The sequence below is a fragment of the Oryctolagus cuniculus genome, chromosome 5 (genome assembly GCF_051225735.1).
Source record: "Oryctolagus cuniculus isolate XC-2025 breed Fujian yellow rabbit chromosome 5, ASM5122573v1, whole genome shotgun sequence".
In the NCBI taxonomy this organism is placed as follows: Eukaryota; Metazoa; Chordata; class Mammalia; order Lagomorpha; family Leporidae; genus Oryctolagus; species Oryctolagus cuniculus.
Window position 1 is genome coordinate 62,044,486 of NC_142871.1, and position 23,719 is coordinate 62,068,204.

Consider the following 23,719-nt stretch of genomic DNA (forward strand, 5'->3'; position numbering starts at 1 on the left):
GGACAGGATAAAGAGCGGATCGGACATTGCACGAGAACAAGTCAGTGAAGTGGAAGACAGAGAAATAATGACTATCTAAGATGAGGCAGAGAGAAACAACAGTGAAAAAATGTTAATCTCGTGGCATGACACGAGGTGGATTAACACACCTGTAACTGGAAGACCTGAAGGAGGGATGTAGACAGAAAATAGATTTGAAGAAACAATGGTTGCAATTTTGCAAAAATGGATGTAAACAAAACCCACCATCCGAGTTCAACCGACCTCAAGTGAGAGAAACACAAGGAAAAGCCACATTCGTACGTGTCATGATAAAGTGGCTAGAAATCATTCAGAAAAACTCTCAAAAACAAGCAGGGAACAGCAAGACACACTCTGTTCAGAAATGGAAACTGTACAAACCAGAAGGAAACGGAGCAACATCTCCAAAGCGATGAAAGAGAAAATCCATCAACACAGAATTCTAAGTTGAATGAAAGTATCTTTCTGGAATGGGAGTAAAATACCTCTTTCAAAATAGCAGAGTTGGGGGCCGGCGCTGTGGCGTAGGGGGCTATACTCTGCCTGCAGCACTAGCATCCCATATGGACACTGATTCGAGTCCCAGCTGCTCCTCTTTCGATCCACCTCTCTGCTATGGGCTGGGAAAGCAGTAGAAGATGGCCCAAGTCCTTGGGCCCCTGCACCCTTGTGGGAGACCTGAAAGAAGCTCCTGGCTCCTGGCTTCGGATTGGTGCAGCTCTGGCCATTGCGGCCGTCCTGGGAGTGAACCAGTGGATGGAAGACCTCTCTCTCTGTCTCTACCTCTCTCTGTCTGTAACTCCACCTCTCAAATTGTAGAGGAAATACAGCTGCAACCAGAGACACAGAAAGAGAAGCAGACCCCTCCTCCCAACACAGACCTTGAAAAGTAGCTGCTCTCAATTAACTAGTGAAGCAGCTGCCCACTGTTATCTTGTCTAGGGAGGGAAGAAGTCCTAAGCTCTGCTTCTGTAAACTCCAGTCATAAATCTGTCCTAATAAATCTGCCCCTGGTATCTCTTCTACAAACATACCGTGCCCACCGACCATTGGAAGTGTGGTCCTAAGTCATGTAGGCTGCAATTTAAACCCACCAATGCTGTAACAGCTAAGGTATGTTGCTGATGAACCTGTAAATATTGTAAGAAACTTGGGAATGTTGCTCAGTTCTCGGGAAATGATTCCAGCCAAGCCCACTGGCGTAATAAATTGCTTGAATCCTCCACTGTTTCTGGCCCCTGTTTGAATGGAGGGAGTTTTCCCACCCCAGGTTTCTGTAATAAAGTTAATAAATAAAATCTCGAGGTCAGCACTGTGGCTTAGTGGGTAAAGCCATCACCTGCAGCGCCGGCATCCCATATGGGTGCTGGTTCTAGTCCCAGCTGCTCCACTTCTGATCCAGCTCTCTGCTATGGCCTGGGAAAGCAGTATAAGATGGCCCAAGTGCTTGGGCCCCTGCGTGGGAGACCCGGAAAAAGCTCCTGGCTCCTGGCTCCTGGTTCCTGGCTCCTGGCTTTGGATTGGCACAGCTCTGGCCCTTGTGGCCAATTGGGGAGTGAACCAGCAGATGGAGGACCTCTCTCTCTCTCTCTCTCTCTCTGCCTCACCTCTCTCTCTCTGTGTAACTCTGACTTTCAAATAAATAAATAAATCTTTTTTAAAAATTAGTAAACCAAATCTTTTAAAAAATAAAAAAGTATATATTGACTCTTGTCATTGAAAAAGCAAAAAAACCGCATAGTCGGTGAGAATTTCCCCCGGCAGACCATGTTCAAGGAAGGTCTTCAGACAAGAAGCAAATGATATCACACAGGGCTTTAGACTGTACTGGATTTCTCAACCTTGATGCCATTGACATTTGGGACCAGAAACCTCTGTGTGCGAGGCTGCCCTGTGCACTGTTTAGTGGTGTCCCTTGTCTCAGTCCAGTAAATGCCAGTAGCAAACAATCAAAGCCCCCCACCCAAATCTTCAGAGCCAAAGACTTCTCCCGGACATTGCTGAAGGTCCCCAAGGACCACAATGTCCTCCAGGGCAGTCCTCCCCCTCTCTCCCCTGGGAACCTCTGACACAAAAGGAATGAAGCATGCCAGCATCAAAGAGGAGAATCCTGAACAATGAGTGGCTGAACTTGCAAACAGAACCTCAATACCTTTTGTCTCTTTGTTAATTGCTAACCACAGGTAGCTGCTAAAGAACCAATTTGAGTCCATAGAAAGGGTAGAACTCAGCACAGGATATGCCTTCCCAAGATGAGCCAACAGCTTTCTTTTTTTTTTAAAGACTTATTTTATTTATTTGAAAGACAAAGTTACTGAGACAGGTAGAGACAGACAGAGGTCTTCCATCTGCTGGTTCACTCCCCAGATGTCCGCAATGGCCGGAGCTGCGCCAATCTGAAGCCAGGAGCCAGGAGCTTCCTCCAGGTCTCCCACGTGGGTGCAGGGGCCCAAGGACTTGGGCTGCAACTGCTTTCTGAGGGCTGGGACTATCTTAGCCTGTGCTGTATTGCCCGGAACTCCCAGGACAGAGGGAACCTTCAGTGGAGACTCAGTCCACCAGTTGGTGTCTTTAAAGTGAACTACAGTATTGTTCTTTAATAATCATATTTGCACTAAACGAGTTCTGCCAACTACATGTTAGAGGAAACCCTACCCTAGCCAGATGATACACCAGGAAGCCAGCTTTGTTCATATATCTGCTGTACTCCAGATGTGTTTCTCAGATTGCAAAATGACCCTTACCTGCAGTAGAAGCAAAGGTAGGTTTTCCGGAGTGTACTCTCTTCTTAGGCAGCTCTCTAGCTCCCTCTGCAGGACATCTGCCTGAATAACAAGGGGCTTCGCCGTGGCCACCTAAACCCAAATAACTGGTCTTTAACATTTCAGGTCAAGAAACCAGAAAATGCCAAACATCACAAAAATCAGCCATCTCCAAGGATGTAGTGGACCTATCTAACCCAGCAGGGAGCTGAATACTGGGCTGTCTTGTTCTAGAACCCACTGCCAATAACATTGCCTGTATGTTGGCACAAATAAACATTTCCTGCTAAAAGTTCCCAACATGTTAACAAAATTGAACTCATTCTTGGATAAAATAGCCCTCTGTCCTACTCACCTGTAAGGTTCTCTGGAGTGCCAGTTCCCGTTCTCTTCTAAAGTAAGAAATGTCTTTCGGTATCTGAACAGAGCTGCAGAAAGATGTATACAATGGAAGCTGTAATTATGGAGAGTATACTAGAGCAGGTTTTAGGTAGGCCCTGGATAACCCATAACTTCACAGCTGCCTGTTTACAAATAGGAATATCAGAAATCACCAAAGTTTGTAGAAAATGAATATAATGGGGACCAAGGTTGTGGTGCAACGAACGAAGCCACTACCTGCAATGCTGGCATTTCATATGAGCATGTGTTCAAGTCCCAGCTGCTCCATTTCCAATCCAGCTCCCTGCTATGCTCCTGGGAAGGCAGTAGAAGATGGCCCAAATGCTTGGGACCTGCCACTGACATGGGAGATCCGGAGGAAGTTCTGCTTTTGGATTGCTCAGTCCCAGCTGTTGCAGCCATTTGGAAAGTGAACCAGGAGATGGTGCTGTGGCGCAGTGGGTTAAAGCCCTGGCCTGAAGCGCTGGCATTCCATATGGGTGCCAGTTCTACTCCTGGCTGCTCTACTTCTGATCCAGTTCCCTGCTAATGTGCCTAGGAAAGCAGCGGAGGATGGCCCAAGTCCTTGGGCCCCTGCACCCATGTGGGAGACCCAGAAGAAGCTCCTGGCTCCCAGCTTCGGATCGGCACAGCTCCAGCCATTGTGGCCATTTGTGGAGTGAACCAGCGGATGGAAGACCTCTCTCTCTGTCTCTGCTTCTCTCTGTAACTCTTTCAAATAAATAAAATAAAAATTTTAAAAAGATGTATTTATTTATTTGAAAGTCAGAGTTACACAGAGGGAGAAGGAGAGGCAGAGAGAGATCTTCCATCCACTGGGTCACTCCCCAGTTGGCTACAATGGCTGGAACTGCACCGATCTGAAGCCAGGAGCCAGGAGCTTCCTCCAGATCTCCCATGCAGGTGCAGGGGTCCAAGGACTTGGGCCATCTTCCACTGCTTTCCCAGGCCATAGCAGAGAGCTGGATCAGCACAGGAGCAGCCAGGACTCAAACCAGCGCCCATATGGAATGTTAGCACTGCAGGCAGCGGCTTTACCGGCTATGCCACTGCACCAACCTCCTAAAATAAATCTTTCAAAAAAATAAAGTGAACCAGCAGATGGAAGATCTCTCTGTTCTTCTCTATCTCTGTAACTCTGCCTTTCCAATAAATTAATACATCCTTTTTTAAAATGAAGATGCAAATAATGAAAATATTGCATGATTTAAACATCTTTTGCAACAAAATAAACCTGTCTTTTCATTCCACATTACCACGAGCTCTCAGAAGTCCCCTGGCATCAAATTACACAGGATTCTCAGGGGCTCAGGAAGGCCACGATCTTCTGTCTTGGTCACAGTCTTTCTCAGGTGTGCCTCACGGTTGCTGAAACTTTCTCTGGGCCAGTTGTTCTCACCTCCCTGCTGGCCCGGATCTACCACACAGTTTCCTACTCCAGAGTACAGGGAGGCACATGTGATGGGAAGCTGTATTTCCCTCATCTGTCTGCCCCACGTAACCTTACTTCGTTCTCATCTGGGTTGACACATAAAACCCGCATCTGGTCATTGCAGTCAAATGTTTTTATCTTGCTATTCTTCCTGAATTACCTAGGGATGAAAACGACCCTTAAATATTAAACACAGATCGGCCGTTGCTGTGGTGGAGCAGGTAAAACCACTGCCTGTGACACTGGCATCCCATATGCACGCCATTTCGAGTCTCGGCTGCTCTACTTCTGATCCAGCTACAGCTAATGTGCCTGGGAAAGCAGCAGTTGCTGGCCCAAGTGCTTGGGTCCCTGCCACCCATGTGGGTGACCTGGATGGATTTCCAGGCTCCTGGCTTCAGCCTGGCCCAGCCTTGGCTATTGTGACCATTTGTGGGATGAACCAGTGGATGGGAGATCTCTCTCAGACCTCTCTCTTTCTCTGTAACTCTGCCTTTCAAATAAATAAAATAAGTCTTTAAAAAAAAAAAAAAACATGGAATCTTCTGGAAATGATCCTAAGCATACTTTCTGCTTTGGCACCCAATGGCTTTAAATACCCATCACAGAAACACACTGAATGTTGGTTCTTCAGAGATTAGCCCTGGGGGAGCTTTTCTGGCCTCTGGCACAGTCATCACCATGGACTTGCACTGGGCTGTGGGACCCCAGGCCCAGGAACGCGGCTCTCCTGATTTTGTGTCAGACACACCCCAAGGCTTGGCAGTGCTGGGAACACATCAGGCACCCAATGGCTTTAAATACCCATCTCAGAAACATGCCAAATGCTGGTTTTTCAGAATCATCTTCAGGATGGTGGGCCACTTCACCTGCTCCCTGCCTCTTCTCCTGACCTCTCACACCCTTCCCCCATCCACGTCACACTTGCTCAGCCTAGCAGTGTTGCTTTGATCAACAGTGGTCGTACCGTGAACAGAGACACAATGGACGCAGGTCCAGGAGGCCTGTCACTTAGGGGCTGATTTGGGTGCCACGTTCTATAAAAGAATTTCATTGCTGTCGTTGGCAGCATTTATGATGGACTAGCTCTTAAAAGAATTCATGAGCAGGTCCCTAGCATTATCTCAGATTTCAAAATTTCTCATCAACATCAAGGTCAAGCTCGAAATACCATTGGGTAAAGTGAGATCTCTTTGCACTGAGTAGGATCGGTGTGTCAGCTCCTGGAATTTGAAGCCAGAAGCACTTTGCGGTTTTCTTTGGTGAGACATTGCTTCAGTCCACCCTGACTATTGTAGAATGCCATAAGGTCTCAGGGGCACTGGATGCCGCTGCTGTTTGGATGCCACTTAACTGAGCTTGAGATGGTGTCCACCGTCCACGCGAAGACAGCCAGGGGCTGATGGAGAGCACACGGAGAACAGGCCCTGAGCCCCCGCCTGCCCACCGCCAGCGACTACCTGTAAGCTCTGTTAGATGTTCCCCAGAAAGGCCCCTGCCCTTCTAGCTCAGACTTCAGTTCGGCCAGCCGCACGGCCAGTTCTTTCTCCAACAGCTGGGTCCTCTCCGTGGATGCGAGCTTGTGAGTTTCATCCATGCCTTGTGGTGGCTGTTTTTCTGCATCCCTGGAAAACAAGAGCATGAAACTTGTGATGGATTTCCTCGGCGATCACTAGCCAGTGGGTGGGACTTGATCTTTGTCCAAAAAGCTATGTCAACTCTGTAGACACATGTGTGTTTGCAATTTAAAGAAACCGCCAGACTGCTGTTGTGTATGACAATTTAGTTGTATAGAGGGAAAAAAAGTAGGTTGGAATCTCCAGCGACCACGCAGCCCAGTTCATCTTCAGAAATGCCTGCTCCAGCTTTGACCATAGGGGTTTATTAAAGGGAGCTCATCCCCTTCCCCACCTCTGCAGTCTTCACAAAGGCAGGGGTGGGGAGGGGTCACACACTCAAGGCTGTGAATAGCAGTTACAGCTGACTTCCAACATCACTCCAACGGGAGCAGGCAACGAGTGTGTACAGGAACTCTCTATACACCTAGAGAATTTCTCCAGGAGCTTTTCTGAAGGTGCACAATTCTGGCAAGGGAGAGTCCAGCAAGGACAGAGAGTTACCTAACCTGACTGTGATCCACGCACAATTGAGTTTGGAAGAACTTGTACTTACGCATCTGAATGCAGTTTTTTTAATGATGTATTTATTTACTTGAAAGTCAGAGTTATAAAGGAGAGAGAGAGAGAGAGAGAGAGAGAGAGAGAGAGAGAGAGAGAATCTTCCATCTGCTGGTTCATCCTCCCCTCAAGTAGCCACAATGGCCAGAGCTGGCGCCAGGCTGAAGCCAGGAGCCAGGAGCCAGGAGCCAGGAGCCTCCTCCAGTTCTCCCAAGGAGGTGGAAGGGTGCAAGCACTTGGGCCGTTTTCCACGGCTTTCCCAGGCCATCAGCAGGGAGCTGGATTGGAAGCAGAGCAGCTGGGACTCAATCTGGTGCCCACAGAGGATGCTCACGTTGCAGATGGCAGCTTCACCCGCTGTGCCACAGCATGTTTTCTTAATTTTGTTCGCCTACATTTGGCATACTTGATTTTACCATTAAATAAAAATAGCTGCTGACTTCTCACCTCACCCACCCTGTCAAGTTCAACATAATTGTTTGCTAAGTACTAGGCTGTGGTATTCTAATTTACAGTGTGGATTAACTGTGTGACCCAGAAGTCCTGAGCTCTGTCAGCTGCATGGGATTCAACAGATGATGCGTTTCCTCACGTTGCTGCTGCCTGCACTTGTCCTGGACAAGTTGGAGTAAAGTCACTCCTAGGTCACACTACACAGAGAGCAATGAGACTGGTTTTTTTCCCCAATTTCTAGATCGTCACTTTTTCCTTCCAGGGATATGTCAGTTTCTCCACTCTGCTGTCATTTCAACAAATAATTAAGCTGTTTTGTGTCCAGGCTTCCTTTGGGGGCCCATTTATTCTTTTCATAAAAGCACTGGCCACGAAAAGGAACATCCATGTTTGGCCCAGGCCGTGAACCTGCTGAGTCACAGACCTGCCCCGTTTGGCCGCGATACAATGCATTGTTATTGTTCCTAGCAAAAGTGAAATGTTGTCAGGAAAAATATTTGCCACTTGGCAGTGGCCGCTCAAGTTGGACAAACAGTGAAACAGCTGCCTTGACAGCTGCATTCCAACTGGCAGCCAAGAGCGGCAGCCCCGCAGCCTGGCGGGTCCTCCTCCCCAGCGCAGACCCTCCGCCTTCCTTTCCTGGTGAGTGTCCACGTTGACGGCTCAGAAACGAGAACGTTGAATCCGGCACTGTTTAGCTTGCTACACAGTCAAGTACAGTGTTCAGAAAACTAACATAGAAAGTTAGTCTTGGACAATGGTAGCAACCCAGAGGAATCCACGCCTGCTGAGCGGGCAGGTTCGACTTCCAAGAGACAAATGACTAAGGATGGGGGGGTTCATTTATTGAGCACCTACTGTGTGCCAGGCAAGCCGTGGGCCCTCGTTTAGTACCAGAAAAGAGATTCTCAGGAATTTCTTCCATCGTGTTTTTAAAAAATCAGTACATGTAACTAACTTGATTAAAGAAATACTGATTTTTTTATGGTTGTAATGATCTGTGATTACTTTAATATTTTAATATTTGGGTGAAATGATCATTTTTCCATTCAATTATTGTTTATAGCAATTGTTCATATTCCCATGAAACTAGGTTCTTTTTGCTTTTTACCTGTTAAACTTCTTATTAAGAGAAGTATTATAAGTGAAGCATTATTAAGAGAAGTATTTTATTATAATGTATTTAAAATATGCTATCTCAGGGCTGGCGCTGTGGCACAGCAGGTTAATACCCTGGCCTGCAGTGTCAGCATCCCACATGGGTGCCAGTTTGAGACCCAGCTGCTCCGCTTCCAATCCAGCTCTCTGCTATGGCCTGAGAAAGCTGTAGAAGATGGCCCAAGTGCTTGGGCCGCTGCACCCACATGGGAGACCTGGAAGAAGCTCCTGGCTCCTGGTTTTGGATCAGCACAGCTCTGGCTGTTGCGGCCAATTGGGGAGTGAGTGAATCATTGGATGGAAGACCTCTCTCTCTCTCTCTCTCTCTCTGCCTCTCCTGTCTCTGTGTAAGTCTGACTTTCAAATAAATAATCTTTAAAAAATAAAGTACACTACCTCAGAAACTAAAATAAAGAGAGAAAAGGAAGGAGGGTGAGAGAGGGAGAGGGTAGGAGGGAGTGAGGAAAGAATATCATTATGTTCTTAGAATTATACCTACAAATCACACTGAATCTGTTAAAAACTAAAATGAAAATAAAAATTATATAAAAATCCTGTTTTATGTGTTGAAAAAGTGGCACATTTTAACTGTAAGACAAAGCTAGAAAGATAAGGCTAGGGTGTTTAATGGGTGGTGAGAGGGGGCTTGGATGGTGCCACGGCTTAGAGATGCTGTGTTGCCACTAAAACTCCTCGTGAGGCTTGGTTCCCAAGGTGGCAGCGTTGAGAGGGGGTCAGGTGGTTAACAGGGGAGTTTAGGGAATGAGTGCTTGCTCTTGGGAGCTGGACTGGTTACCGTGAGGGGTGACTGCTAGAAGCGAGTTCAGCGTGCTTAGCTGTCCCTCGCTTCCTTCTCTGGAAACCCGTGCTCCTTCTCCACGCGCCTGCTTCCCCTCCCTGCCTTTCCACCACTATGTGACACAGCACGAGATCCTTGCCAGAAACCAAGGAGACGCTGGTGCCACCCTCTTCAACGAGCCTGCTTCCCAAACTGTGAGCCAAATTAAGCCTCTGTTTGTTTGTTTTTAAATAACGTGCCCAGCCTCTGATATCTGCGCATAGCAACATAAAATAGACAAGGCAGACAGAGATAAAGCAGGCATGTTTAGAAGAGAAATACTGAGTAACTTTAGACTCTGCCTGGAAACGTGTACTTCATGTTACAAATGTCAAGGTGATTGTTAGAAGGACAGAAATGCAACCTGGAGCTTCCCAGACAAGTGGCGATGAGGGCAGAGGGACAGGACTCAATCCAGAGCAGGGAAAGAGGTGGAAAAAGGAAACGAAAAGGAATAGAGTAGAAATGAGGTCAAGTAGCTTGGGGATTATAATGAATATAAACGCATGAAGCCTACCTATCCAAAGAAATAAATCAGCACAGCTCCAAGTGTGTTCAAGGACCCTAAGATTTGGGACTGTGACATACAGCAACATAAAGCAATGATTTTTATTCTAGCAAATGCTAGAATTTACACTGCTAAGCAGACAGACCCCACTATCACTACAGGGGGACTCAACCCTCTTCACGAAGATCTATACAGGATAGAGGTTCTGTAACATCCTTGGGGAAACATTTTTGTTACATGGCCAACACAATCATTAAATTTTTTTAATATACATATTTATTTATTTTTGAGAGGCAGAATTAAAGGGGGGGGGTCCTCCATTCGCTGGTTCACCCTCCAAATGGTCACAACAGCCATAGCTGTGCCAGTCCGAAGCCAGGAGCCTGGAGCTTCCTCTAGGTCTCCCACCTGGGTGCAGGGGCCCAAGGACTTGGGCCATCTTCTACTGCTTTCCCAGGCCACAGCAGAGAGCTGGATCAGAAGTGGAGCAGCTGCAGCTTTACCGGCTACAACACAGCACCAGTCCCTCAAATATTCTTATTTTCAACTGAAATTTCTTCTGTTTCATATTGCATGCTAACTTCTGCATCAGTAGAGGTATAGCAAAGCTGTTTTGGCAAAAAAGACACACCCAGAACAAAGATATTTTGGAGCAAGCATTTGTCTTAGTGGCTAAGTTATGCTTGGGATGCCTACCCTCCGTCTCAGAGGGCTTGGTCCAAGTACTAGCTGGTCCACTTTTTTTTTTCTTTTTTTGACAGGCAGAGTGGACAGTGAGAGAGAGAGACAGAGAGAAACGTCTTCCTTTTGCTGTCGGTTCACCCGACAACGGCCGCTTCGGCCAGCGCGCTGTGGCCGGCGTACCGCGCTGATCCAAAGGCAGGAGCCAGGTGCTTCTCCTGGTCTCCCATGGGGTGCAGGGCCCAAGCACTTGGGCCATCCTCCACTGCACTCCCGGGCCACAGCAGAGAGCTGGCCTGGAAGAGGGGCAACCGGGACAGAATCTGGCGCCCCGACTGGGACTAGAACCCGGGGTGCCGGCACCGCTAGGTGGAAGATTAGCCTATTGAGCCGCGGCGACGGCCGCTGGTCCACTTTCAACCCGGCTTCCCACTAATGCACACACCGGGAAGCACCATGTAATGCTCAGTCCTCAGGTCCCTGCCACCAATGTGACAGACCTGGGTGGAGTTCCAGGCTCTTGGCTTCACTCTAGCCCAGCCCTAGCTAGTGTGGGCATTTGGGGAATGAACTAGTGGATGGAAGATCTCTTCCTCTCTGTCTCTGCCTCTCTGTTTCTAGTCCTTTCAAATAAAGTGAAAATAAATAAGCTGAAAATTTTACAAAAGAACAACTATTTTTAAGTTTCTCTAACACAACGATGCTAATGTAAATGGTCCAGGGAAGTGAAGCAGGCTCTGACACTCTTGGTCACTTAAGGACTCAGGTTCTTCCCAGGTCTGCCCACCACCTGCTAGGTGTTGTTCAGGCAAACATTCCAGCCCTTCCCTTCAGTGTGACTGTAGCGCATGACCCTGGGGGTGGCGCACATCAGGCAGATACACTTGGGGGTCTGCACTGACTAACAAGCTGTGTCTACCTCTGCTTTGCTGAGGTCTTATGTTTGTTTGTTTGTTTGTTTTCTTGAAAGGGTATTAATTGGGGTCAAATGTTTTTCTGGATCTATTAACATGGTCTTGTGCTGTTCCTCATATACGTGTTAATTGAACTTCATACTTCTAAATGTTAATCCAAAATTTGTGCCTTTGGAATAAACTCCTCTTAGTAGTCATTTTTTATATATATTTGAGTGTATTCAATTGTCTACAATGATGTTTAGGTGTTTAGGGTTTTTCTGTTTGTTTTTGTGTTTAGGTTCCTGAGAGAAATTGACCTGTTATTTTCTTGTAATTTTTTTTTTGGTCAGAATTTGGCATACAGGTTATGCTGGCCTCATAAAACAAGTTTTGAAGTGCTTTATTCTCTATTTTCTAAAAAAAAAAGATTTACAATTTGTATGATTTCTTCCTTAAATGTTTGGAATAATTCATATATGAAACACTTGATCTGGAGCTTTCTTTATGGGAATGCTTCTAATAACAGATTTAATTTTTTAACAGATATGAGAGCTGAGGGTATACAACTATATTCTAGATATATGTCTATTGATTTGCAAATATTATCCCCCGTTCTGTAGGTCATCCTTTCATATTTTATTTCCTTTTTTTAAAGATTTTATTTATTTATTTGAGAGGTAGATTTACAGTAAGGAGAGAGAGAGAGAGAGAATCTTCCATCCGCTGATTCACTCCCCCAAATGGCCACAACGGCTGGAGCTGGGCTGATCTGAAGCTATGAGCCAGGAGCTTCTTCTGGGTCTCCCACGTGGGTGCAGGGGCCCAAGGACCTGAGCCATCTTATACTGCTTTTCCAGGCCATAGCAGAGAGCTGGATCAGAAGTGGAGCAGCTGGGACTCGAACTGGCACCCATATGGGTTGCTGGCACTGCAGGCCGCAGCTTTATCCACTAAACCATGACGTTGGCCCCAAGTCACTTACTATTTCAATGCTTTTATTACTTTGAATTTAATTTGCTCTTCTTTCCCCAGGTCTTGAGATGAAAGTTTAGACCAATAATTGTTAACCTTTCTTGTAATAAATTTCCTTCTAAGTGCTGTTTCAGCTGTGTCACACTAAAGTTGGATATTGTATTTTCATGATTTATTTAAATATTTCCTAATTTCCATTGGGATTCTCCTTTGACCTATGGGTCATTTATAAATAGTTGTGTTTTCCTGTTATTAGTTTCTAATGTGATTCCAAATGGCCTAAGGACATTTTCTGCATGATTTTAATTTTAAAAATATGTTGAGTTTGTGTTATGGCCCAACATAAGATCCATTTTGATAAATGCTTATGTGCACTTGAAAAGCAATGTATTCTGATGAGGCAAGTGTTGTCTTAAGGGTTTTTTAAATATTTATTTTTATTATTTCTTTGAAAGACAGAGTTACAGAGAAAGGTAGAGACAGAGAGAGCGAGGTCTTCCATCTGCTGGTTCATTCCCCAAATGGTTGCAACAGCTGAAGCTGAGCCGATTTGAAGCCAGGAGCCAGGAGCTTCTTTTGGGTCTCCCACTGAGTTCAGGGGCCCAGTGGGCTGTCTTCAACTGCTTTTCTAGGCCATAGCAGAGTGCTTGTTCAGAAGTGGAGCAGCCGGGACTCAAACTGACACCTATATGGGATGCTGGCGTTGCAGGCCAGGGCTTTAATCTGCTGCACCACAGCACCAGCCTCCCTAAAGGTTATTTATGTGAAGTCAGTCACATTGTTCAAATCTCTTACGTCCTTACTAACTTTTCAGTCTGATTCTTTTAGGACATATTGATATAAGTGCATTGAAATCTTCAATAATGACTTCAGGTTTATCTATTTCTCTGTTATCCTGACACTTTGGTTTTGTATATTTTTAAGCCATGTTATTGGGTGCTTATTTTTTTTAACTTCTATTTAATGAATATAAATTTTCAAAGTACAGCTTATGGATTACAATGGCTTCCCTCCCATAATGTCCCTCCCACCCGCAACCCTCCCCTTTCCCACTCCCTCTCCCCTTCCATTCACATCAAGATTCATTTTCAATTTTCTTTATATACAGAAGATCAGTTTAGCATACATTAAGTAAAGATTTCAACAGTTTGCTCCCACACAGAAACATAAAGTGAAAAATACTGTTTGAGTACTAGTTATAGCATTAAATCTCAATGTACATCACACTAAGGCCAAAGATCCTACATGAGGAATAAGTGCACAGTGACTCCTGTTGTTGACTTAACAAATTGACACTCTTGTTTATGGCCTCAGTAATCACCCTAGGCTCTTGTCATGAGCTGCCAAGGCTATGGAAGCCCCCTGAGTTCACCAACTCTGATCATATTTAGGGAAGGCCATGGTCAAAGTGGAAGTTCTCTCCTCCCTTCAGAGAAAGGTACCTCCTTCTTTGATGACCCGTTCTTTCCACTAGGATCTCACTCACGGAGATCTTTCATTTAGGTTTTTTTTTTTTTTTGTGCCAGAGTGTCTTGGCTTTCCATGCCTGAAATACTCTCATGGGCTTTTCAGCTGGATCTGAATGCCTTAAGGGCTGATTCTGAGGCCAGAGTGCTGTTTAGGACATCTGCCATTCTATGGGTCTGCTGTGTATCTCACTTCCCATGTTGGATCGTTCTCTCCCTTTTTTATTCTATCAGCTAGTATTTGCAGACACTATTCTTGTTTATGTGATCCCTTTGGCTCTTAGTCCTATCATTATGATCAATTGTGAACAGAAATTGATCACTGGGACTAGTGAGATGGCATTGGTACATGCCACCTTGATGGGATTGAATTGGAATCCCCTGGTATGTTTCTTTCTTTTTTTTTTTTTTTTTTTTTTTTTTTGACAGGCAGAGTGGACAGTGAGAGAGAGAGACAGAGAGAAAGGTCTTCCTTTGCCGTTGGTTCACCCTCCAATGGCTGCCGCAGCCAGCGCGCTGCGGCCGGTGCACCGCGCTGATCCGATGGCAGGAGCCAGGAGCCAGGTGCTTTTCCTGGTCTCCCCATGGTGTGCAGGGCCCAAGCACCTGGGCCATCCTCCACTGCACTCCCTGGCCACAGCAGAGGGCTGGCCTGGAAGAGTGGCAACTGGGACAGAATCTGGCGCCCCAACCGGGAATAGAACCCGGTGTGCCGGCGCCACTAGGCGGAGGATTAGCCTAGTGAGCCGCGGCGCCGGCCCCCCTGGCATGTTTCTAACTCTACCGTTTGAGGTAAGTCAGCTTGAGCATGTCCCGAATTGCACATCTCTTCCCTCTCTTATTCCCACTCTTATATTTAACAGCGATCACTTTTCAGTTGTTTCAGCACTTAAGAATAATTGTATATTGATTACAATATTCAACCAATAGTATTAAGTAGAACAAACAAAAAAAATACTAAGAGGGATAACATATTAAGCTGCTCATCAACAGTCAGGGTGAGGGCTGATCAAGTCACCGTTTCTCATAGTGTTCATTTCACTTTAACAGGTTTCCTTTTTGGTGCTCAGTTAGTTGTCACCTATCAGGGAGAACAAGTGGTATTTGTCCCTTTGGGATTGGCTTATTTCACTCAGCATAATGTTTTCCAAATTCCTAACAGGGATCACTTTTCAGTTAAAATGTAAACACCTAAGAATAATTGTGTGTTAATTACAGAGTTCAACCAATGGTACTAGAACAAAAAAAAATACTAAAATGGATAAAGTATTACATTGTACATCAACCATAGATTATGCTTTTTTATTGAAATGAGACTTTCATCATTTTAACTTGTTGTTCTTCATGTCTACTAAGACTTCTTAAAGTCAAACTTACTATTAGTAATACAGTCACACAAACTTTTTTGTTTGGGGAATTAGTGTTTGCATGATATATATTTTAAGTGTGTCTTTTTTAAAAAAAGACGTATTTATTTATTGAAAGAGTTACAGAGAGAATGGGAGAGATGGAGAGAGAGAGAGAGAGAGAGATTGAGAGAGATCTTCCATCTGTTGGTTTACTCCCCAAATGACCACAATGACTGGGACTGGGCCAGGTGGAAGCCAGAGCCTGGACGTCCATCTGGGTCTCCCATGTGGGTAGCAGAGGTCCAAGCACCTTGGCTATCTTCCATTGCCTAGGTACATTATCAGGGAGTTGGATTGGAAGTGGAACCACCAGGACTTGAACCAGCGCTCATATGGGATGCCAGCGTTGCAGATGGCAGCTTAACCCACTGCATCACAACACTGGCCGTATCTTCAAGGGTGTCTCTTAAGTCTGGCCTAAAAAATAATTGTCTTTAATTGGAGCATTTAGTTCATGTCCATTTAATGTGTTTACTGTTATGGTTGGCTTTAAGTGCACTGTCTTTCTATTTGTTGTATTTATTTTAGTTTTTAAGTTGCTCCACCTGTTCTTTGTCCCCTTATTCACTGTTACCATATTGTTTCAGATTAGTCTGATATATTTTTATTATTATATTTACCTTTTCTATTAGATTTTTCATGATACCTGTATGTTTCCTTGGGTAGTTATCGAGAGCAGTGGCTTTCAAACAATAGTGTGCATTAGAATCAGCTGCAGGACTTGTTACACATACACAGCTGGCCCCACCTGCAGAATTTCAGATTTCATAGGTCTTAGAGACCTGAGAATTTGCCACACAAAACTGCACTTTTAATAAATTCCCAGATGATGCACATGTTGCTAACTAAGGGACCACACTCACCTACAGACTATAATATATATTTTTTTGACTCGTCACAAACTACCCTAAGATAGTGAACCTTTTTTTTAAACTTTTATTTAATAAATTTCAAAAGTACAATTTTTGGATTACAGCGGCTCCCCCCCCCCCATAACCTCCCTCCCACCTGCAACCATCCCATCTCCCACTCCCTCTCTTATCCATTCTTCATCAAAATTCATTTTCAATTATCTTTATATACAGAAGATCAACTTGGTATATACTAAGATTTCAACAGTTTGCACCCACACAGAAACACAAAGTATAAAGTACTGTTTGAGTAGTAGTTATACCGTTAATTTGCATAGCACAACACATTAAGGACAGAGATCCTATATGGAGAGCAAGTATACAGTGACTCCTGTTGTTAACAATTGACACTCTTATTTATGACATCAGTAATCACCTGAGGCTCTTGTCATGAGCTGCCAAGACTATGGAAGCCTCTTGAGTTCATAAACTCCGACCTTATTTAGACAAGGCCATAATCGAAGTGGAAGTTCTCTCCTCCCGTCAGAGAAAGGTACCTCCTTCTTTGATGGCCTGTTCTTTCCGCTGGGATCTCACTCACAGAGATCTTTCATTTAGATCATTTTTTGTGTGTGTGCCAGAGTGTCTTGGCTTTCCATGCCTGAAATACTCTCATGGGCTTTTTAGCCGGATCCAAATGCCTTAAGGGCCGATTCTGAGGCCAGAGTGCTGTCTAGGGCATCTGCCATTCTATGAGTCTGCTGTGTATCCCACTTCTGCTTCCCACATTGGATCATTCTCTACTTTTTAATTCTTCAGTTATTAGAAGACACTAGTCTTGTTTATGTGATCCCTTTGACACTTAATCATATCATTATGTTCAATTATGAACTGAAACTGATCACTTTGACTAGTAAGATGGCATAGGTACATGCCACCTTGATGGGATTGAATTGTAATCCCCTGGCACGTTTCTAACTCTAACACGTTTGGGGCAAGTCTGGTTGAGCATGTCCCAAATTGTACATCTCCTCCATCTCTTATTCTTACTCTTATATTTAATGGGGATCACTTTTCAGTTAAATTTAAACACCTAAGAATAATTGTGTGTTAATTAAAGAGTTCAACCAATGGTATTAAGTAGAACAAAAAAAAAAAAATACTAAAAGGAATAAAATAGTAAGTTGTTCCTTGACAGGACAAGGGCTGATCAAGTCGTTGTTTCTCATAGTGTCCATTTCACTTCCAGAGGTTTCCTTTTAGGTGCTCAGTTAGTTGGATAGTGAGCCATTTTTAAAAACACTATCCAGGGGCTGGTGCTGTTGCGTAGTGGGTAAAGCCTCTGACTACAGTGCCAGCATCTCATATGGGTGCCGGTTCAAGTCCCGGCTGCTCCATTTCCTATCCAGCTCTCTGCTATGGCCTGGAAAAGCAGAAGATGGCCCAAGTCCTTGGGCCCCTGTAACCATGTGGGAGACCTGGAGGAAGCTCCTGGCTCCTGGCTTTAGACTGGCTCAGCTCCAGCCGTTGCAGATATTTGGGGAGTGAACCAGAGGATAGAAGACCTCTCTCTCTCCGCCTCTCCTTCTCTTTCTGTGTAACTCTGACTTTTAAATAAATAAATAAATCTTTAAAAAAAAAAAAAAAAACACTATCCAAAAACTAAAAACCTTATGATGATTGGGGCTGGTGCTGTGGTGTAAGCGGGTAAAGCCACCACCTGCAGTGCCAGCATCCCATATAGGCCCCAGTTCAAGTCCTGGATGCTCCACTTCCTATCTAGCTCTCTGCTATGGCCTGGGAAAGCAGTAGAAGATGGTCCAAGCCCTTAGGCCCCTGTACCCATGTGGGAGACCTGGAAGAAGCTCCTGGCTCCTGGCTTTGGATTGGCTCAGCTCCGGCTGTTGTGGCCAACTGGGGAGTAGACCAGAGAATAGAAGACCTCTCTCTCTCTCTGCCTCTCCTCTCTCTGTGTAACTCTGATTTTCAAATAAATAAATGAATCTTTAAAAAGAAAAAAATAAACCTATGATGGTTTGGTCCATTCATCTCCCTCCCACAATTTGTGCAGCTGCTTTTATTTTACTTCTACACGTTATAAAACCCATAATACATTTTATTACTGCTGCTTTGAAATCTTTAAAAAAAAATCCTCTCCCACATTTTTCTGCTGCTTTTATTTTCTGAATATCCATACTTCCATTGGGTTCATTTTCCTCCAGCCTGAAGAATTTCTTTTAATATTCTTAATATAGCTTTGCTGCTGATTAACTCACACAGCCTTTATTTGTATGAATAAATTTAATTTTTCCATCATTTATAAAGGAAATTTTAATAGGACATAAAGCTGATAGTTTTTTTTTTCAGTACTTTAAATATGTGATTTCATTACCTTCTGGATTCCACTTTTTTCAGTCAAAACATCATGGTCATCATGGTTACTTTAGCCTTTTTAAAAAAATGGTTTTTTTCTCCTGCTGCTTTTAAGATTTAATCTTTGTCATTAAAGAGTTTAGCTATGATATGCTTACGTTATGATTTTCTTTGTATATACATCCTTGCTGGGTTGTAGGGATTACTGAGCTGCTTTAATGTCTGATGTCTTTCATCAGTCTTGAAAATTTCTTCATTTATTATCTCATCAAATATTGCTCCAGGGGCCGGCGCTATGTGGTAAGTAGGCTAAGCCTCTGGCTGCAGTGCCGCATCCCATATGGGCACCGGTTTGAGTCCTAGCTGTTCCACTTCTGATCCAGCTCTCTGCTAATATGCCTGGGAAAGCTGTGGAAGGTGGTCCAAGAGCTTGGAACCTTGCACTTGGCTTCTGTCTGGCCCAGCCCCTGTCATTGCAGCCATTTGGGAAGTGACCAGCAGATGGAAGACTCTCTCTCTCTCTCTCTCTCTCTCTCTCTCTCTGTCTCCCGTCCCTCCCTCTCTCTGTGGCTGTGTCTTTCAAGTAAATTAATAAATCTTTAAAAAAATATATTGCTTCTGCCCCCTTCCTCATTCTTTTTCTTCTGGCACTTCAATATATGTTTGACTGCTTGACTGTAGTCAATACGTCTCTCCTATGGAATTTTTTTTTTTTTAATTCACTTGAGTGGGGGAGGGGAGGGAGAATGAGCTCCCATCCTTTAGTTCATTCTCTGAATGCCAGCAACACTGGGGCTTGGCCAGGCCAAAGCCAGGAGCCAGGAATTCCAATCCAATTCTCCCATTTGGGTGGCAGGAGCCCAATCACTCAAGCTATCACTGCTGCCTCCTGAGGTGTGCATTAGCAGGAGGAGTTAGGAGGCAGAGCTGGACACTGAACCCAGGTACCCTAATGTCTGAATTTCTAGACAGCCATTTTTGCTCTTCAGACAGGAAGGCATGGGTTTTTATAATTGTCCATTTGCAGCCAGACACTTTTCACTCTCTGAAGCTGACTTTCTCTCTCCTTGGGAAGGTGTTGGAGATTCGTCAGTCAGAAAAGCTGTCATTTTGGCCGGCGTTGCGGCTCACTAGGCTAATCCTCCGCCTGCGGCACAGGCACACGGGGTTCTAGTCCCGGTTGGGGCGCCGGATTCTGTCCCGGTTGCCCCTCTTCCAGTCCAGCTCTCTGCTATGGCCTGGGAAGGCAGTGGAGGATGGCCCAAGTGCTTGGGCCCTGCACCCGAATGGAATAAGATCTGAAATTGGTTTACTGGGGCTTTAACGCATTATTATTCTACAATGAGCGTGGATGTGAGATGCACTGGGAAGCACTGCCTGGGGCGTGGTGGGAGCGACAAGACCCTGCCATTTGCTAGGTCCTCAGCATGTAACTACTCTCTCCCCTCAACCAAGCAGGGTATAAATACACAGAGAAGCTGAGCAAAGACGTGAGAAAGAGCTCTGTGTGCACAAACAAGGTATCCCAGAAGATGCGGTTGTGTCCCGAGCTCAACCCACATATGACCGGATAAGCAAGGCTAGAGGAACATATGGACAAAATGGGGACTGCAGCTGTTACCTGGCCACGGTTCAAAGCCTGCCCAGAACACTACAACTCATTTGGAAGGGAAGAATATACCTTTTTTGAGTGCCTTTGCCTCTCTCTGGTTCTCAACAGGGAGTAATTTTGAACCCTTCCTGCCCTGGTGACGTTGTGGGTTCTCACAACTGTGTGTACATCTAGTGGGAAGGGGTCAGGGACGTTGCCACACTGCCGTCCAAACACAAGCACAACAGAGGATCTGTTCAGAATGTGAACAGAATGGAAACTGAGAAGCTCTGCTTTGGGGAAAAACTACTTAAAATTCTCCTAAATTCTGTCTTTTTTTAATAGTTAGCTTGTAGAGATGATTAAATGCCTCTGTAACTAAGAATTTTTAGAAAAGGAAGCCATGTTGAATTTTTGTTGCTTTCAGCTTGTTGATTCTTAACGAGAAATTTCTCTTAATAAAGTTTACAGGCAGAAGAAAAAAGTTAGCCAAGAGTTAAATGAATCGGCTTGTTTACAAGTTGATGAGATAAGAAATGCATATCAGAGTACTTGAGTGTAGGTTCCTCTTCAAATTCCAGCTTCCTGCTAATTAGTACTTGAGAGGCAGCAGGTGGATGGCTCAAATACTTGGGCCCCTGCCACCCAGGTGGAATATCTGGATGGAGCTCAAAGTTCCTGGCTTCAGCCTGGCCTTGTCCTGGCTATGTGGGAATCTGAGGAGTGAACTAGCAGATAGAAGGTTTCTCTTTTTCTCTCTGCCTTTCAAATAAATTTAAAAAATATTTTATAGAAGTGTAAATTTATAGCATAGACTAAAATATTAAGAAAACTTTAGTATTTTTAAACATTTGTAGAGTTCTTACTTAATATAAAGAATAAGGGAGCCAGCATTATGGTGTCACCATCTGTGGTGCTGGCATCCCATATGGTCGCCAGTTTGTGTCCCACCTGCTCCTCTTCCAATCTAGCTTTCTGCTAATAGCCTGGGAAAAGCAGTGGAAGATGATCCAAGTGTTTGGGCCCCTGCATTCACATGGGAGACTTGGGAGAAGCTCCTGGCTTCAGATTGCCCAGGCTCCGACACTGCAGTCATTGGGAGTGAACCAGCGGATGGAAGACCTCTCTCTCTGTCCCTCTCTCTGTCTGTAATTCTGCCTCTCAAATAAATCAATAAAAAATTTTTTTAAAAAGTTCAAGTTATCATATTCCTAGTCAAGGTGAATCCTCAAACTAGTTATTTATTGATTGATTGATTGATTTTTATTTAATAAATGTGAATTTACAAAGTGCAGCTTTTGTATTGTTGTGGCTCCCCCCCCAACCTCCCTCCCTCCCGCGGCCCTCCCTTCTCCCACTCCCTCTCCCATCCCGCCCTTCATCGAGTTTTATTTTCAATTACCTTCATATACAGAAGATCAACTTAGTATACACTAAGCAAGGATTTCAACAGGCTGCACTCACACAACCGCACAAGGTATAGGGCATTGTTCGACTAGTAGTGTTGTCTTTAAGTTTCATAGTAAAACACATTAAGGACAGAGATCCTACGTGGGGAGCATGTACTCAGTGACTCCCGTTGTTAACAATTGGCACTCTTATTTATGATGTCAGCAATCACCCGAAACTCTTGCTATGAGCTGTCTAGGCTATGGAAGCCCCTTGAGTTCACCGACTCTGAACTTGTTTAGTCAAGGCCGTATCACAGTGGGGGTTCCTTCCTCCCTTCAGAGAAAGGTGCCTCCCTCCTTGATGGCCTGTTCCTTCTGCTGGGGCCTTGTTCACCAAAATCTTTCATTTAGATCGTTTTTTGCCACCGTGTCATGGCTTCCCATGCCTGTGAGACTCTCATGGACCTTTTAGCCAGATCCGAATGCCTCAGACAAACTAATTTAATAATGCTTTTTTTAAACAGCTGTAGGTACCCGGCCAAGCTGATACAATTAGCTATTACAATGTGTTTTTTAAAAATCTGAGCATCATGGGACTGGTTGTTTTATTTATGGAGTTTAGAAGGCAGTATTCAATTAGACAACTTGACTTCCTCCCTCACATGACCCAAGGGGCCTACAAATTTCCCACTGGGAACTTCTTTAAAATTCCCCAAATCAGAATTCTTTGCATGGATCTTGATGGCCAATGTCAGAATAAGGACATGGGGGATTTGTCACTGTCTAATTTTTTTTTTTTTTTAGGATTTATTTATCTATTTGAAAGTCAAAGTTACACACACAGAGAGAGAGAGAGAGAGAGAGAGAGAGAAAGACTCTTCCATCGGCTGGTTCACTCCACAGATGGTCTCAACTACAGGAGTAGCCAGGAGTTTCCTCTGGGTCTTCCTCATGGAGGCAAGGGCCCAAGGACTTGGACCATCCATCTGCTGCTGCTTTCCCGGGTGCATTAACAGGGAGCTGGATTGGAAGTGGAACAGCTGGGACTTGAACTGGCACCCATATGGGATGCCACTGCCACAGGTGGTGGGTTTATCCACTGCACCACAGTGCTGGCTCCCTGGCTCATGTCCGAGACCCTCCCTGCCCTGCTGTGTTTGCCTGCACTCTCTCTTTCTGTTCCTCACCCTTTGACTTTAAAGAAATGATTCCTGTGCAGTTTTGTATTTTTGAATATTCAACCTTCTGAAATCTTTGAGATGCTCCATAAATATTTCTTGATTCAAGGAGATGGAACAAATAACTAATAGCTCTCTGTCTCCTTCCTGGTTCTATCACAATGTGAACTAAAATGTTAGCATACCAGCCTAATACATGCAGGATTTGAATTTATGTTCCCACAGAACACCTACTTAACTAAATTGCATAGAAATTTTCCTAATTTCTAAACTTATATCAGGTTTATCACTTAATAATCTCTGGATACACATTACAATGTCTAAGTAATTTGTAGGTAAGGAAAAATACTGAGAGATCAAATGCAGTTTTAATAGAACCTTGCTTTTGCTTTTATACATTGTAAGTGATCAGTTACTGCATTGAGAGCATAACAGTAATAAGGGCATAAGTTTTTCCCTTTCCATGTTTTAACTCAGAGAATCCAATTACAAGCATCGTGAATTATCTGTGACTAGTCTCATGAGCTACCCGTGATTAGTCTTGTGAATAACAATGTTTGCAGAAGAATGTCAGGGGCCTACTGACCTGCAGGGGAAGATTCCACCCCTGGCTCAGAAAGAAGCTCCCGCCTGGCTCAGCTGACTGCTGATAAGGTCCAGGAAACCTCCACCTCCCTGATGCCCTGGATCCTCAGGGCAAAGCCAGAAAACTCTGCCTAGTTACCAACTGAGTTTTTAAAGATTTATTTATTTATTTGAAAGCCAGAGAGAGAGAGGGAGAAAGAGAGAGAGAGAGAGAGAGAAAGAGAGAGAGAGAGAGTCCTCCATCCACTGATTCACTCCCAAATGGCCAGCAGCCGTGAGCTTCTTACAGATCTCTTACGCAGGTGCAGGGGCCCAAGCACTTAGGCCATCCTTACTGCTTTCCCAGGCCATAGCAGAGAGCCGGATTAGAAGTGGGGCAGCCAGGACTGGAACTGGTGCCCATGTGGGTTGCTGGTGCTACAGGTGGAGACTTAACTCACTGTGCCAACCCCCTCAATGTCCTTTTCTAACCTCCCCTCCCTCACAAATCCTTTTTGCTGCCCTGTTGGGTGGGAAGGAGCACATTTTGGATCAGGCGATCTCTCTCTCTTTCTCCAACACTCCTGGCTTCTTGA

The 23,719-nt window shown here is 44.7% G+C and overlaps 1 protein-coding gene and 1 long non-coding RNA gene across 12 annotated transcripts in view; one reads left to right on the plus strand and one right to left on the minus strand.

Moving 5' to 3' along the window:
- Positions 1 to 23,719, minus strand: part of LOC100346633 (uncharacterized) — a 209,292-nt gene that overhangs the window by 167,168 nt on the left and 18,405 nt on the right. For all 10 annotated transcript variants that reach the window (XR_016234560.1, XR_016234562.1, XR_016234561.1 and 7 more), the window contains exons 2-4: positions 6,078 to 6,242; positions 3,139 to 3,211; positions 2,766 to 2,876 (exon numbers count right to left, since the gene is read on the minus strand). Coding sequence is in view for 7 of the 10 variants with exons in the window: in XM_089333835.1 (XP_089189961.1) it covers positions 2,766 to 2,876; positions 3,139 to 3,211; positions 6,078 to 6,214 (321 nt within the window). In the remaining 3 variants the exon portion in view is untranslated. The remainder of the gene's footprint in view (positions 1 to 2,765; positions 2,877 to 3,138; positions 3,212 to 6,077; positions 6,243 to 23,719) is intronic.
- Positions 7,731 to 23,719, plus strand: part of LOC103349861 (uncharacterized) — a 38,899-nt gene continuing 22,910 nt past the window's right edge. Inside the window, exon 1 of one of the 2 annotated variants that reach the window (XR_001794273.4) lies at positions 7,731 to 7,889. This is a non-coding gene — a long non-coding RNA (uncharacterized LOC103349861). The remainder of the gene's footprint in view (positions 7,890 to 23,719) is intronic. The other variant, XR_517973.5, reaches the window with a different exon arrangement.